Genomic DNA, 13,968 nt, shown 5'->3' with positions numbered 1-13,968 from the left:
CATTTTCCTGGGTTTAAATGGATGCCTTTTGCTTGAATTTGAGTATTCCGTAGACTGGGCTGAAAATAAAAAAAAGGAAGTTAACCTACTTTCTCCCCCTGCCACCCCCAAACACACACATATACACTCTCATGTACACACAAATAAAAACCTTAAAAACAGTAAAAGCCTAATCTTTGTGTAATATATTTCATATGTTCAAAAAAACTGTTGTCTATTTTAGGAGTCAGGAGTTAGGCTGGCCCTGGCCATGCACCGTGCCCCTCTTCACCGTAACCTAAAGGGGGAGCTCCGACAGGCCTCAAGGTCATTCAAACATACAGTTGCGCCACTGTGGCAGGGAAAGTGGAGTGGAGTGCTGATAGGATACCAAGCCCTGTGGAGCTTTTGGTGGGAGGAGCCATGGAAACAAAAATTGCTTTCTCCAACAGGCTACTTCCTTGAATTCCTTGTTGCTGGTCAGGTAAGCTTGGAATGCTCTGGGCAACTGAAAGCCTAGAAGAGCCTGGGCTTATTCCATGGAGGGGGCTGCTTAGGACTTCAAGCTAGAGGGGCTAAAGGGGTTTTTGAGAATTTGACTCTATTTAGCTTCTTCTGCCAGGGTAGAAGAACAGGTAGGCATAGTGTTGCCAAATAAAATATTGTATCGGGCATACTTACACTAAATATATATATATATATATATATATATATATATATATATATATATATATATATATATATATATATAGTTTATCTGATATTCAAACTTAATTGGATGTCTTGTATTTTATTTGCTAAATCTGGCCATCCTAATAGGAAGGATTCTACTTAGCAGCCCTAGCCCAGGAGAAGGGGTGCAAGCAGCTGGTGTCATCTTTGTCCTGGCTTCTGTATTGCTGTGGTAGGTGACTGGATGGGGTGTGTGCCTGACAAAGGGAAGCAAGGGAACCTTAAGTGCAAGAGATGGGACTGACTGTGGGCCAGAGAGACACACTGTTTCATATTGTCTCACAATGAAGACTTTGTAGTGGCTTTTGACGTCGTGTAGTTTTGTGTATGTTTTTATGCATGCTTTATTTCCTGGGGTAGCAAATTGAATGTCATTACGTTTCCTTTCCTTTTTTTCCTGTATTTTAATGACCTTTTATGTTGGCAGGCATCAACTGCTCTGAAGAGAGCTTGTGTGAATACTTAGCACCATGGATGCCTTCTGACTTTTGGCAACTTGGTACCCATGTGCTTCCTTGTGTCTTTGAGCTTTAATTTGATTGTAGTTTGCTGTAAACAGAAATAATTTATTCTTAAAGAACTTACAATTGGCCAGTCATTTAGTTAATATTTTTCTAAAGTGATTAAAGGTGTACTGTTAGACCAAGGGGAGAAATTTGAGGGAAGTGGGGCAGAAAGGAGATTTGGGATAGTGGGGAGGCAGGATTGGTTTCGCTGTTAACAACAATTATATCTTTTGTGTTATTTGCCCTTCTAAAAATTTCCAAGGAAAATTTCAAGCTCATGATTATTTGAAATAAATGTTTAATGTGAATGAAGCTGGACATGGTTCATGAAGTAAATAGAGAGCATTTTTCTTGTGAGAAGTCAGTATATACAGTAGAGACCCACAAGAAGGCCCAAAGCTGTGATTATCACTAAGCCATGTATTCCAACTTTGGCCATGTAGCTTCAGTGAATATGACTTACAGCTTACTCAGAGAAATGCAGGATGGGAGTGAGGCATGTGGAAAGGGCAGTTTATTCTAAGCTGACCACGGAAGTACAGGAGCACCCTTGGGCAGGCCCAGATGCTGAGCAGATATGGATCTGCTGCAGGTTCGCTTACTGAGCTCAGTAGGCCTCTGTATCCTGGGGGCTGTTGTAGCTAGAGACTCCTGGAGTTAGGCCAGGATTTGCGTTTGTGTCCTCCTTGGTCTCCTGCCTCTTCCAGTTCAGTTATACTAAATGGGCAGGATTTTTCAGCCATGCTGGTCACATACAGTTTAGGGTATGTATTCATAGCAAGAAAGACAAGCAAAAGGATGTTATGAATTAGCTATTTTTTTTTTTACCTGAGTAGAATAACAGTTCATTTGGAACAGACAGGCATGAACAGCCTCAGTCATGTGTTGACTATTGTTCTCTTCTTGGAGGGAGAACAAAGACGAACTTACGAATGGAAATAGCAAGAGAAGCAATTAGGCTTCTAAGGCAGCCTTAATGTTATGCCCTATAAAATTATTCTTACAGGGTTCATTCATTCAACAAACTTTTATGGAGTGTCTATTGTTTACCAAGGAGTCCTGGTGGTTCAGTGTGGTGGTTATGTGTTCGGCTACTAACCAAAAGGTCAGCAGTTTGAACCCACCAGCCACTCTGTGGGAGAAAGATGTGGCAATCAGCCTCCATAAAGATTACAGCCTTGGAAACCCTAAGGGGCAACTCTACTCTGTCCTACAGGCTTGCTAGGAGTCAAAATCGACTCAACTGCAGTAGGCTTGGTTTTGGTTTTTACTGTTCACTAGGCACGGAGCCAGCCCTGGGGATACAAAGATGAGGATGACATAGTCCTGCCTTTAGATAGGCTCAAAGTCTAGTAGGGGAGACAGGCATGCCAACTATTCATCGATGTACACAGAGATAAGTGCTATGATAAAACTGAGTACAAGGTGCAGTTGGGGTACAAAGGAGGGAGAGAAACAGCAGTGGAGAGATGGGCTCAGGAAAATATTGACAAAGGGAGAGTTATTTGAACTGCAACTCCATATTGTGTAGTGGGAGCCTGGAAATTTGGCTTCTGTCCTTACTGAGCTGCTTGTGAATTAGGACAAGCCACCTCCCTTCTTTGGTCTTCACTTTCTTTCTCTGCAAGATAAAGGTGCACGAGATGTTCTTAAAATCCGGCCCAGAGGTAAAACGATACAATTCTGGGAATCAAATTATCTTAGTGGGCTGTTTCAGAATAACAGTGTGATCACTGAGCCTAGCCCTCCCTTTATCTTTGGAGGTCACAATTTGAAAGCTCTCTTGAGGCAGATAGACAGGAAAATTTTTCTGCCCTCCCCCCAGATTCTCTTCTATTCATACTCGGTGCCTGGTTTGCACCAAAGTTATTGCCCTGTACACCAGATGTGTCAAGAAAGCAGAGTTCCAAGAGCATAAGGAGGTGGGTGCAGTACTAATTGCTGTGGGCCTGGAGGATACAGGTCCTTTTAGGTGGCTGGCCCTCTCCATGGGGGGCTAGGTCCGTCTCATTAGTTTTGGCTTCAATATATTCAGGAAATGGTGCATTAAAGACCTTTTCCCCCACAGATTTCTTACTTGCATCCCATATTTAAATTAAAAGTTATGTGTAAGATTTTAAGATGCCCTGTGTGCCTAAATATCAATATTTCATAGATGGTAAAATGTTTGGAGAAGCAAATGGGGCAGATTATATCCATTTTTATCAAATACTGAATTCTAAGAGGAAGAAAGTGGGAAATTTGCCATGAGTAACCTGACATCTGGCTAATACTCAGTTTATGTTAATGTTGACTCACTTTTAGCTTTTCCAGGTTTTTCCTAACTTTTAATAGATCTACGATGACTGTGGAGCCCTGGTGGCTCAGTGGTTAAGAGCTTGGCTGCTAACCAAAAGGTCGGCAGTTCAATTCCTTAGAAACCCTATGGGACAGTTCTGCTCTGTCCTATAGGGTCACTATAGCATCGCTATGAGTCGGAATTGACATGACAGCAACAGGTTTGGTTTTGGGGGGTTTATGATGGTTGTAGGAGCCAGGCAACCTAGCACATATGATGTATAATTCTAAAATCACCATTACTATCTCTGAGAAGCCACGTCTACACACGTAAGTGTATTATAGCAGGACAGTATCATCAATAGGATGATTGTTCCAACATTTTTCCCCATAGAACAAATCGTCCATTCGCTGCCTTTATTTAACATTTAACTTTTAACTCTTGGTAGTTTAGCAGAGCAATAAGATTGCTTTTTTGAAGAAGTGATCCAGCTATAATTGTATTTGAGAGAAGGTATTTTGGGGTGTTTTTTTTCCCCCTGTAATTCCAAATGTACTTGAAGAAGGGAATCATTCTCCAAACAGCTGTTTTCGGTTAAGATACTGTGACTGACAAAGGGTAATTTTCAGCTTCCTAGGGTCCCTTTCTTATTTTGATGGATGGTAGAGCTTTCTTGAACTGAAAAAAAAAGTACATTTCTCAGGCTTTTTCTACCACTGAGTGAATGAGAGTCTTGTACCTGACAGACTCTCACTCTCATAACCCCCAAGACTTAGGTGGGATTTGCATCTCTACAATGCGACTTTCTCTCTCAGTCAAAGGCTTTGTATTCATTTGTGAAAAGCCTGAAGGTAGGAAAAAGGAAATAGATTAAATTTGGAGGTTTTGTAAATGCTCTGCAACTTTTTCCATTGCCTGTCATCAACTTTTTGATGCAGATGTATTTTGGAAATTTCATTGGCCATTTTCTTCCCTTGCTACTTTTTGGGTGCATTTTCAAAGACGGTAAGACTGAGAAGGGGGAGCAGGAAGATTCATAGGTGTAGTAGCACTTATTTCTGCAGAGAATCACTTTTCTCTTGAGTCACTTTGCTATTTTCATAACTCAGTAAAACAGTGAAAGACCAGATAAGAATGATTTTATTTTTCTAAGGCCAAAAGGAAATGAAAAAAGAGGGAAAGTTGAGGAGAACATAAATGATCTTGCCCTTTAATCTCTTCAATGCTTCTTTTAATTTTGTGTGTGTATGTGTATGTCTACATATCTATACATATGTCTCTATATATGTGGAGTATATATATATGGAGCCCTTGTGGTGCAGTGGTTAAGGGCTCAGCTGCTAACCAAAAGGTCGACAGTTTGAATCCACCAGCTGTTCTTTGGAAACCCTATGGGGCAATTCTACTGTGTCCTGTAGTGTTGCTATGAGTTGAAATCGACTGGACAGCAGTGAGTTTGGCTTGGGTTTTAGAGAGAGAGAGGCAAAGTGTCCTGGTGGTACAATGTAAGCGCTGGGCTGCTAATATAAAGGGTGGCTGTTCAAACCCATCCAGTGGCTTCGTGGGAGAATGACCTGGCAATATACTCTCGTAAATGATTACAGCCTAGAAAACCCTATGGGGCTGTTCTACTCTGTCACATGGGGTCACTATGAGTTGGAATGAACTTGATGGCACTGAATAAAAATATAGAGAGACCGATTTATACATTTTGACTAGTCTTGACTGCTATTTTTAGGATGTAGCCTGTCATAGGTGGAACATTTGTTTATGACATGGTCCAATACTTTGCACTGAGCACATGACAACTCTGAGTCTGTGGGTCTAGACTGGAAGATGGGGAGCTGGGACACCCATTGGCTTGACTTGGGAAACCTGAGGATAGGGTAATTTGCTCCCAACCAAGATACCTTCTGGGCTGCTATAGACCCGGTGTGATAGATATCCTGTGGCCCACTCGGAGTGCTTAGCTGGCCCACGGAAAACATTGGAACCTTTCTAGTTTGTAGTCATTGGTTTTCCAAAGGACAAAAATAATAGGTGATAACTTACTCTTCCCTCCTACACCCATCCCATCCGTATATGCTTTACCAAAGCTTTAAGCTTTAATGCTTTTAAGCAAATGTTAACTAATGTCAGAAACAAAGTTTGTCCCCCACAAGCTCCAATTAAAGCATTTTGGCCTATAAGTTTGGGCGTCATGAAGAATAAATGCTATATAGAGGAGATTTATTATCACCAGGTGTTGTGCATATAAATACGTCATCCTGAGTTCTAAAGTCATTTTACAAAAACTTCAGGGGCTTGTTTTCTTTTGGAACATTTTGTTCCACAGATAATATAGGTATTAAATTACTTGGCCTCCTCATCTATTGTTTGGATAGAAAATGTATATATTTTTTCTTTTCTAAACTTTCTTTAACATAAGTAACCATTTCTATTAAGGTAGCCTTTCTATGCCTTTGCATTGCTCTAGAATTAAATTATGGATTCTGTCTCTCAAAATAGGGTGCTTTATGAATCAAGTAAAACCTCATAACTAAGATGAATAAATTTCTTTAAATCTCATGCTGCCTCATATTCCATACTTTAATTTTATAGTATAATTTATGTAATTCATAAAGCGTTATTCTCATTTCTTTTCTGTCTCAGTGAACTGTTTTTGCTTTGTAAAGGTGTCATTAGTTTCCCAAGAAAAAAATCAAGAAAACTTACTATATGTAAAGAAAAGTGGTATAAAAGCACAAAGGCATGTAATAATTCTTTGTAGATTAGCAGGAAATGTGCCACATACACCGTGTTCCCTCCCTCCCTCTCCTCCTTCCTCACTCCCTCTTTGATTGCCTTCAGTAAATGATACTGAAGCCTTACATTGTAACAAATGGTGAAATATATTATCCTTTTTCTTTTTTTGTTGTTTTTTACCTGATCACTGTTGTTTGGGATTGCTGAATATGAAGGTAAATCATCATTTATACAGCTTTTTTTGGAGGGAGGGTGTTAGCAACGGACAAATTGTCAACCTTTGAATAGCCTATGTAAATGTTGATGACTGTGTATGCTAATTGTCTCTGATACAGATAACAAGGAGAGCTGTGGCTTTGCAATCTAAGGGCAAACCTGCTCAGCAGCTGCCTGATTTCTTCTCAGTGTAGCTATGTAACTGCCCCAAAGCAGGGAATTAGGGCAATGGCTGTGAATCTGAGCATGCAGGAAGACAAAAAATAAAGTAGTTAAAGGAGAAGGAAGGTCTGAGTAAGTTATTTAGACCTGGTTGAGTTCAGTCTAAGATGCTCTTGGGTTGCAGTGGTTAAGCTCTGGGCTGCTAACCAAAAGGTCGGTGGTTCTATCCCACCAGTCGCTCCGTGGGAGAAAGATATGGCAGTCTGCTTCTGTTACAGAAAAAAAAAAAAAATTTTTTTTTTCTGTAAGGATTTACAGCCTTGGAAATCCTATGGAGCAGCTCTGCTCTTGGTCACTATGAGTCAGAATCGATTTGACGGCAACGGGTAGGTTGAGTCTGCATTTGGCAGAGTCTGTTGGTCTAGACTGAAAGGTGGGGGACTGGGATACCGTTGGATTGATTTGGGAAACCTCAGGGTAATTTGCTCCAAATGCAGGCTCTCCAAATGCAGCTGCAATTGGTGATAACGGACTGAAATTCAGGAGAGACATCAGAGGTAGAGATAGAGATTTAAGATCTGAGCAATTGCAGTGATGGATGAAACTTTGGAGGAACCTCATATTTTCAGGGGTAGAGAGATTAGAGGAGAGCAGAGGATTTAGGACTGAGCCTTGGGGAAATCTTTAATGTTAGGGTGTGGGAGGAGGAAGAGAAACCCCAAAGTATAAACTAGCATGCTTGGCTGTGGAAGTCACCAAGTGCCACTGCCTGCCCAGGGTGATTAGTCCTGAGCCAGTTACACTGGGTGAAGGGTGGAGAATCTAGGGACTATGAAATCCTTGTGACTGTCTCTGCCTTGGGGTGCAGGTCATAGCAGGCATCAAAAGAGGCTTATGGTTTCTCTTAAGGAGCATGAGCACATTAGTGAGGGAAAGACCCCCTACGATTGTGATTTTTTAGCACCTATAAGGATTCTTACAGTCCTTATAAAAAACCCATTGCTGTCAAGTAGATTCAGACTCATAGTGACCCTATAAGACAGAGTAGAGCTGCCCCATAGGGCTCCCAAGGGATGACTGGTGGATTCGAAGTGCCAGTCTTTTGGTTAGCAGCTGAGCTCTTAACCACTGTGCCACCAGGGCTCCTTATAGGTGCCAAAATTATATGGCCATTCCTGGGGTACTTTCATGACTCTAGGAGGGTTCAGTTAATACAGTTCTCAACTTGTACTACCAATAAATTCTTCCTTTTTCCAGCATTTGCAGATAGATATAAAGGTACATTGAAACTAAGATATTATTTGATTTTGTAAATCATTTTAATTTGACTAGAAAAGAATTTGATCAATGGGAGAAACAAAAGGACAAGCCTGACAGAAAACAATAGTGTATCCTTTAATTTCTCATGCTAAGTTTTAAATTATACTCAGCTTCTTGTCAGGGAAGGAGGGAAGGTGAAACACTAGAGCTACCTTTGTCCCAGATCTAATATTTAAAAGAGCAGTTGCAATGTATCTGGTTTGGCATTCTGTGTAACTCTATAAAAATTTTGAAGGACATACCTTGATTCTCATGAAATTATAGAGATGATAACCAAATATGGAGAAATGATTTTGCAAACCGTTTAGGAACCGTGAGTAAGGAAAATGTATACCACGTGTTGAATGAAAACACTTGGCGAACTGACTCCGTTTTCTCCTGGGACTTCAAGTGGCCTAGCAACTTGCACTCTTGGGTCCCCCTCCCCCCAAAAATAGAAAGGAGTTGCCTTCTTTTCTCCACTCCTCCCCGCCCAAAATCTTATGCATTGTGAGACATCTTTACATCTGCTGGAAAAATAATTGCTTGCAGTTCTCCTTGTTTTTTAAACCCAAATGAGAGAATCATCTGCTCCGTATAGTGTTCATGAGATAAACACAGTGATAGATCATATGACAATGTGATAAACCCCAAGTCCAAGTACATCCATTGCTATAATATAGTAAACACCGTAATCAGCAGCCATGTCAGCATGTAGAGAACATCAAAGTCATGTTTGATTCCACAAGACTGATATATTATCCAGTCTGGAAATGCCTTAATAATCAACAAAGCATTCAAATAGCTGAGACTCCAAAATACTTTTTGGTCTCAATTGTCCAAGTGACCTAAGGCCATTGCCTCTGGAATGTAAAGAACAATGGCTCCCAATTATAGGGATTTACTATTTGATTAACAGTATATCAGTGGATTTCAGGATGGGTCTTACATTGGATGGATTCAGGAAAAAGAGGTTGAAGCCTAAATTGCCCAGAATAATGAAGCCTAAAATTTATATGATATATTTGTGTCTGTATTAAACATTTTCCTTCTATTTTCTTGATTACTTTTATATGTAGATCTAAATTATAAATCCTGTTTAAGTTAAACATGCATAATCATGTTGGAAAAATGTTATTTAAATCTGGAATGTTATGATACTATACTACTTCAAATTCATATATTATCTAAATATAATTTGATGCCTATCGAAGTAGAGCAGAACAGAGTAGCTAAGAGAGCGGGTTTCAGAAGCAGACTGAATGAGTTTCAGTTCCTGTTTTGTCACTTTTTAGCTGTGCGACTGTAGGCAAGTCACTTAGCCTCTCTTAGTCTCGGTTTCCTCTTCTGGTATGATGATGAAACTAATTGTTTCATGTAAAGCACTTATCGTAGTACCTGGCACATGCCAAGAACTCAGTAGATATGCTCATATTCTTGTCTTGGCCATGCCAGATTTTTAGAAATACTAAATGCAAATGCATTGCAACTCTTCATTTTTAGGGTCGGTGTACTAGAGAGAACTGCAAGTACCTTCACCCTCCTGCACACTTAAAAACGCAGCTGGAAATTAATGGACGGAACAATCTGATTCAACAGAAGACTGCCGCAGCCATGTTCGCCCAGCAGATGCAGTTTATGCTCCAAAACGCTCACATGTCGTCACCTGTAAGTCACAGCTATGTCTTTGAAAAATTGTGTATGTGTCCTCTTTAAAAAAAAAAGAAGAATATATATTTACATTGGAATAACCTCACCTCACAGGGCCTTTAAGAAGTCAGTTATAATGGGAGTTAAGACACAAGCTAATATGTTCTCATATGGATGCGACAGAGCTGAGCATGTGAAGGGAACAATCAGGCGTGGTGGATTGAAAATTTGGGTTGCATTTATGCATGAATTCAGTTTATAGAAGAACATCCATAAGGGAGCAGGGGTATTTATGATAAGGAGGAGGTTTGATGACCATTAAATGCAAACTTTTAAATTCTGGGATATTAATTCAAGCAAATTTCCTTGTTCTTTGATGGTGGTTTTGTTGTTTTGGTTGCTTTGTATTTTGAAATAATTTGTGATTTACAGAAAAGTGGCAAAGATTATACAGAGAGTTCACAGGAGGGGTGTACCTCTCACCCAGTTTCCCCCATTGTTAACATCTTATATTAACATTGAATGTTTGTCAAAACTAAAAAACTAACATTCACACAGCACCATTAATTAAACTCCAGACTTTACTCAAACTTCACCAGTTTTTCCATTAATGTTCCTCTTTTGGTTCCGTGTCCAATCCAGGATGCCATCGGGCATTTCGTTGTCCTGTCTCTCCTGTTTCCTCTGATCTGTGACCACTTCTCGGTGTTTCCCTGACTCCCATGACCTTGACAGTCTTGAGAAATACTAGACAGGTACTTGATGGTGGTTTTAACCTAGCCACAGAGTTTCCCCTTTGCAGAAATAAACAAGATTATAGTGCCATTCTAGACCAGAGTCTAGTATTTTGTGGACCAGTAACTTTGAACGTATCCTTTAAAAAGTAATTGGTGATGGAAGAATTTGGGAACAGATAAGGGTGATGGTTGAACTACATGATGGGCATAATGTCACTGAACTGTTCATGGGAAAATTGTTGGAACATCAAATGTTTTGTTACATATGTCTTTATCACAATAAAAAAGTAATTAAGCTATATGTGTTCATTTTTCAAGTATTCATATAATTTAAGAAAAGATCTGTTGGTAATTCATCTTGTCCTGATACCTTAAAATAAAAAGTTGCATTTTGATCTTAGACTTTTCAGGGAAAATTGAAGACTGTCCCCTTTCTACTATAGTTCTTCCAGGTCTCAAATTTAGCTTAGTGGGGTCTTGTTCTAATTCCAGCTAGCGGGTTGCCATTAAACTGTTAAAATTTTTTTTTTTTTAAGATACACTGGAAAGGGCTATGCTATCTTTATTTTTTACCCATTTCATCAGTGACTATGTAATAAACATACTGAAAACTGAAAGATGTATATAGTACTCAGATACAATGAAAATGTGGAAGTAGAACAATCTGCTCTCTGCAAAGCCTAGCTCATGATAAAGTTGATTCTCAGAATTCAGGGAGATCTGGGTAGATATGGATAGATGAGTACAAAAATACATGAACCACTCAAATTTTATAGCATGATACTTTTTCCAGAAGGTCTAGACAAATTTAAGTAAAATAAGTAGATTTTTTGTCCTGTACCACTAGTTTGCCAAATATAATTGCTTTGGAACTCGGTGCTTATTAATTATGCTGATAAATGAGTCCCAGAAGATCACCAGTGAGCTCCTCAAAGCTCTCCTTGACCCTCAGTAATACTTCACATAATTGAACTCCTTCTTGAGACTCTTGGCTTGCACACACTGCAAAATTTCAGTCCCTCCCTACTTCTAACGGGGCTAGGGAAGGGAAGGCATTCTATATACTGGGGATAGTATGAACGCAGCCGCAGAGAAATGAACATGCTGGATGAGTTTGGAAACGTGAATAGACAGGGAATAAAGCAAGGGAGGTTTTCACTTACCAGTAGGACTCTCACCCTCTCATAGGCTGCCCCAATTTCAGATTGAACAAAGAATAGGAGCCAGATTTTATTATCGAACACCTGAGCCCGGCATTTCCTATCAATCTGGAGCGTATGTCTTTTCATAGGTCAAGAGGTAACATCAGGTCACCAATCAAATGCCCTGTTTCAGAGAGCAAGGCCAAGGGTAAAGAGGGAAGTCAGATGATTTATCTCCTATTCAGCTTCTGGTAGAGTTCACAGTATTCCAAATCTCAACAATTCATGTACTATTGAGCATGCTGGCTTACACTGGACAATAAGGAGTGGGCATTTCCCCTAATATTATTATTTTTTTAATTCATTTTATTGTGGTAATATATATCCCCCATTACTGTCGAATAAATTCCAACTCATGGTAACCCCGTAGGACAGAGTAGAACCATCCCATAGGGTTTCTAAGACTGCAAACCTTTATGGAAGCAGACTGCCGCATCTTTCTCCTGCAATATATATACAGTGAAACCTGTGAAAGCTGCAGCTCGACAGGCCTGCCTTGTTTTTCTGGGTCTCACAAGTTTTCCATCACTACTTTTCTGTCCTCTCAATTAGTGTAAAATATTTGAATTTTCCCCCTCTGATGGGTTTCTGCCTTACACAGATTCTGGCTTTCACACGTGTGTGTGTGTGTGTGTATAAATAACCCACTGCCGACAACTGGATTCTGACCCATAGTGACCCTATACGACAGGGTTGAACTGCCACACAGGGTTTCCAAGGAGCAGCTGGTGTATTCCAACTGCTGACCTTCCATGTAGTGGTTAAAAGCTTGGCTGCTAACCAAAAGGTTGGTGGTTTGAATCTGCTGGCTGCTCCTTGGAAACCTTATGGGGCAGTTCTACTCCGTCCTATAGGATCACTATGAGTTGAAATCCACTCAACAGCGATGGGTGATGTATATACATACGTGTGTGTGTGTGTGTGTGCGTGTGTGTGTATAAACATTTTCCATTCTAACCATTTTTACATATATATTTCAGTAATATTAATTATATTCATCATGTTGTGTAACCATCACCACTACCTAGTTCCAATTGTTTTTTTATCACCCTTAACAGAAACTCAGTACTCCATAAGCAATACCTTCATGTTTCACGCCCCCCACCTGCCACTGGTAACCACTAATAAACTTCGGTCTCTGCATTTGCCTATACTAGGTATTTCATATAAGTGGGACTATACTATGATTGTTCTTTTATGTCCGATTTATTTCACTGAACATAATGATTTCAAGGTTTATCTATGTCATAGCATGTAGCAAAACTTCATTTCTCTTTATGGCTGAGTAATATTCCATTGTATAGCTGTAATATATTTTGTTTATCCATTCATCTGGTGATGGACACTTGAGTTTTCTCCACCTTTTGGATATCGTGAATAATGCTGCAATGAATATTGGTGTACAGGTATCTGTTTGGGAGTGACTTTTTAGAAAAATCCAGTAAGGGATCCATTGAGTTTTCTAGCCTCTTGTGCCTTATAATTTGACTCTCCATGCTTTCTATAATAGAATACATTTCCCTTTTTTTCTTCAATAAGAGTAATTTCAGATTTCAGAAGACAACATGACTCACAGGACTACACATTATTTTATAGCATATCAGAAGATACAAGTCATTACTTAGAAGACCCCAGAGAATAATTGAAAATTACTTATCTACCTTGTTGATAATTTAACGATAGCTGTTGTGATGTGATAAACTAAGAGAAGTTTAATTTTGGCAGTTATTATGTGCACAAAAATCTAATCCTGAGGTGGTCGATATGCCCCTCTTTGGTGGTCCGGGAAGCTGCTTTGTAGGCGCATTTTAATTGAGCTAGTTTGAGCAATTTTAAATGGCATTTACCAGTCCGACTTGGAAAAAATGTTCTTTATTATGGATCCTGATATTACTACAGAAGTAACATATAATTTTACTTAATTTCTCTGGTACCTACTTCACCCCGAACAACTCTATCCTTCTTAGTCCTCCCCCCTCCCCAAATCAGATTCTTGTCCTTAGAATAGACAAGCTTTTATTTCAATTCTAGTCTTGGTGTTTGTATGGTTGTACATTATACCTATTTGTTATCACTGGCCTGAAGTTCAGGCCTTTCCACAAAGTGTACTGTGATTTGTTTCTAGGATACCAAAAGAGTACATCTGCTTTTCCAAAACGAATATCGTTTGCTTATTATAAGCCCCCAGGTAAAGGCAATGTCAGCCTAAATGGGATGGTAGCTAGAGAACAGATTCTGTTCAGTATCACTGAACAATGAATAAAAGCCACACCTAGTTAATGTGAGTGAAATGCTTGCTGGAGCAGGTAAGTTTGTTCACTATATTTAACAGGTCTGAACTGACATTTGCTAGTATAAAATTCCACCTCGGAATACATTTGTTAGCTTTATTAGGGAAGTTTAGCAAGTGAGACAAAGGGTGTTATTTTTCAGTGCCATTAGAGAGAGAGAGAGAGAGTATC

General features: G+C 39.6%; 1 protein-coding gene across 6 annotated transcripts in view; it reads left to right on the top strand.

The window, feature by feature from the left end:
• The window catches only part of MBNL3 (muscleblind like splicing regulator 3), a 122,580-nt gene that overhangs the window by 71,847 nt on the left and 36,765 nt on the right, over nt 1–13,968 (top strand). For all 6 annotated transcript variants that reach the window (XR_010319652.1, XM_064277595.1, XM_003420842.4 and 3 more), the window contains one exon: nt 9,421–9,585. Coding sequence is in view for 5 of the 6 variants with exons in the window: in XM_064277595.1 (XP_064133665.1) it covers nt 9,421–9,585 (165 nt within the window). In the remaining variant the exon portion in view is untranslated. The remainder of the gene's footprint in view (nt 1–9,420; nt 9,586–13,968) is intronic.

This window comes from Loxodonta africana, chromosome X, assembly GCF_030014295.1.
Source record: "Loxodonta africana isolate mLoxAfr1 chromosome X, mLoxAfr1.hap2, whole genome shotgun sequence".
NCBI lineage: Eukaryota > Metazoa > Chordata > Mammalia > Proboscidea > Elephantidae > Loxodonta > Loxodonta africana.
This window is presented reverse-complemented; position numbering and strand designations above follow the sequence as displayed.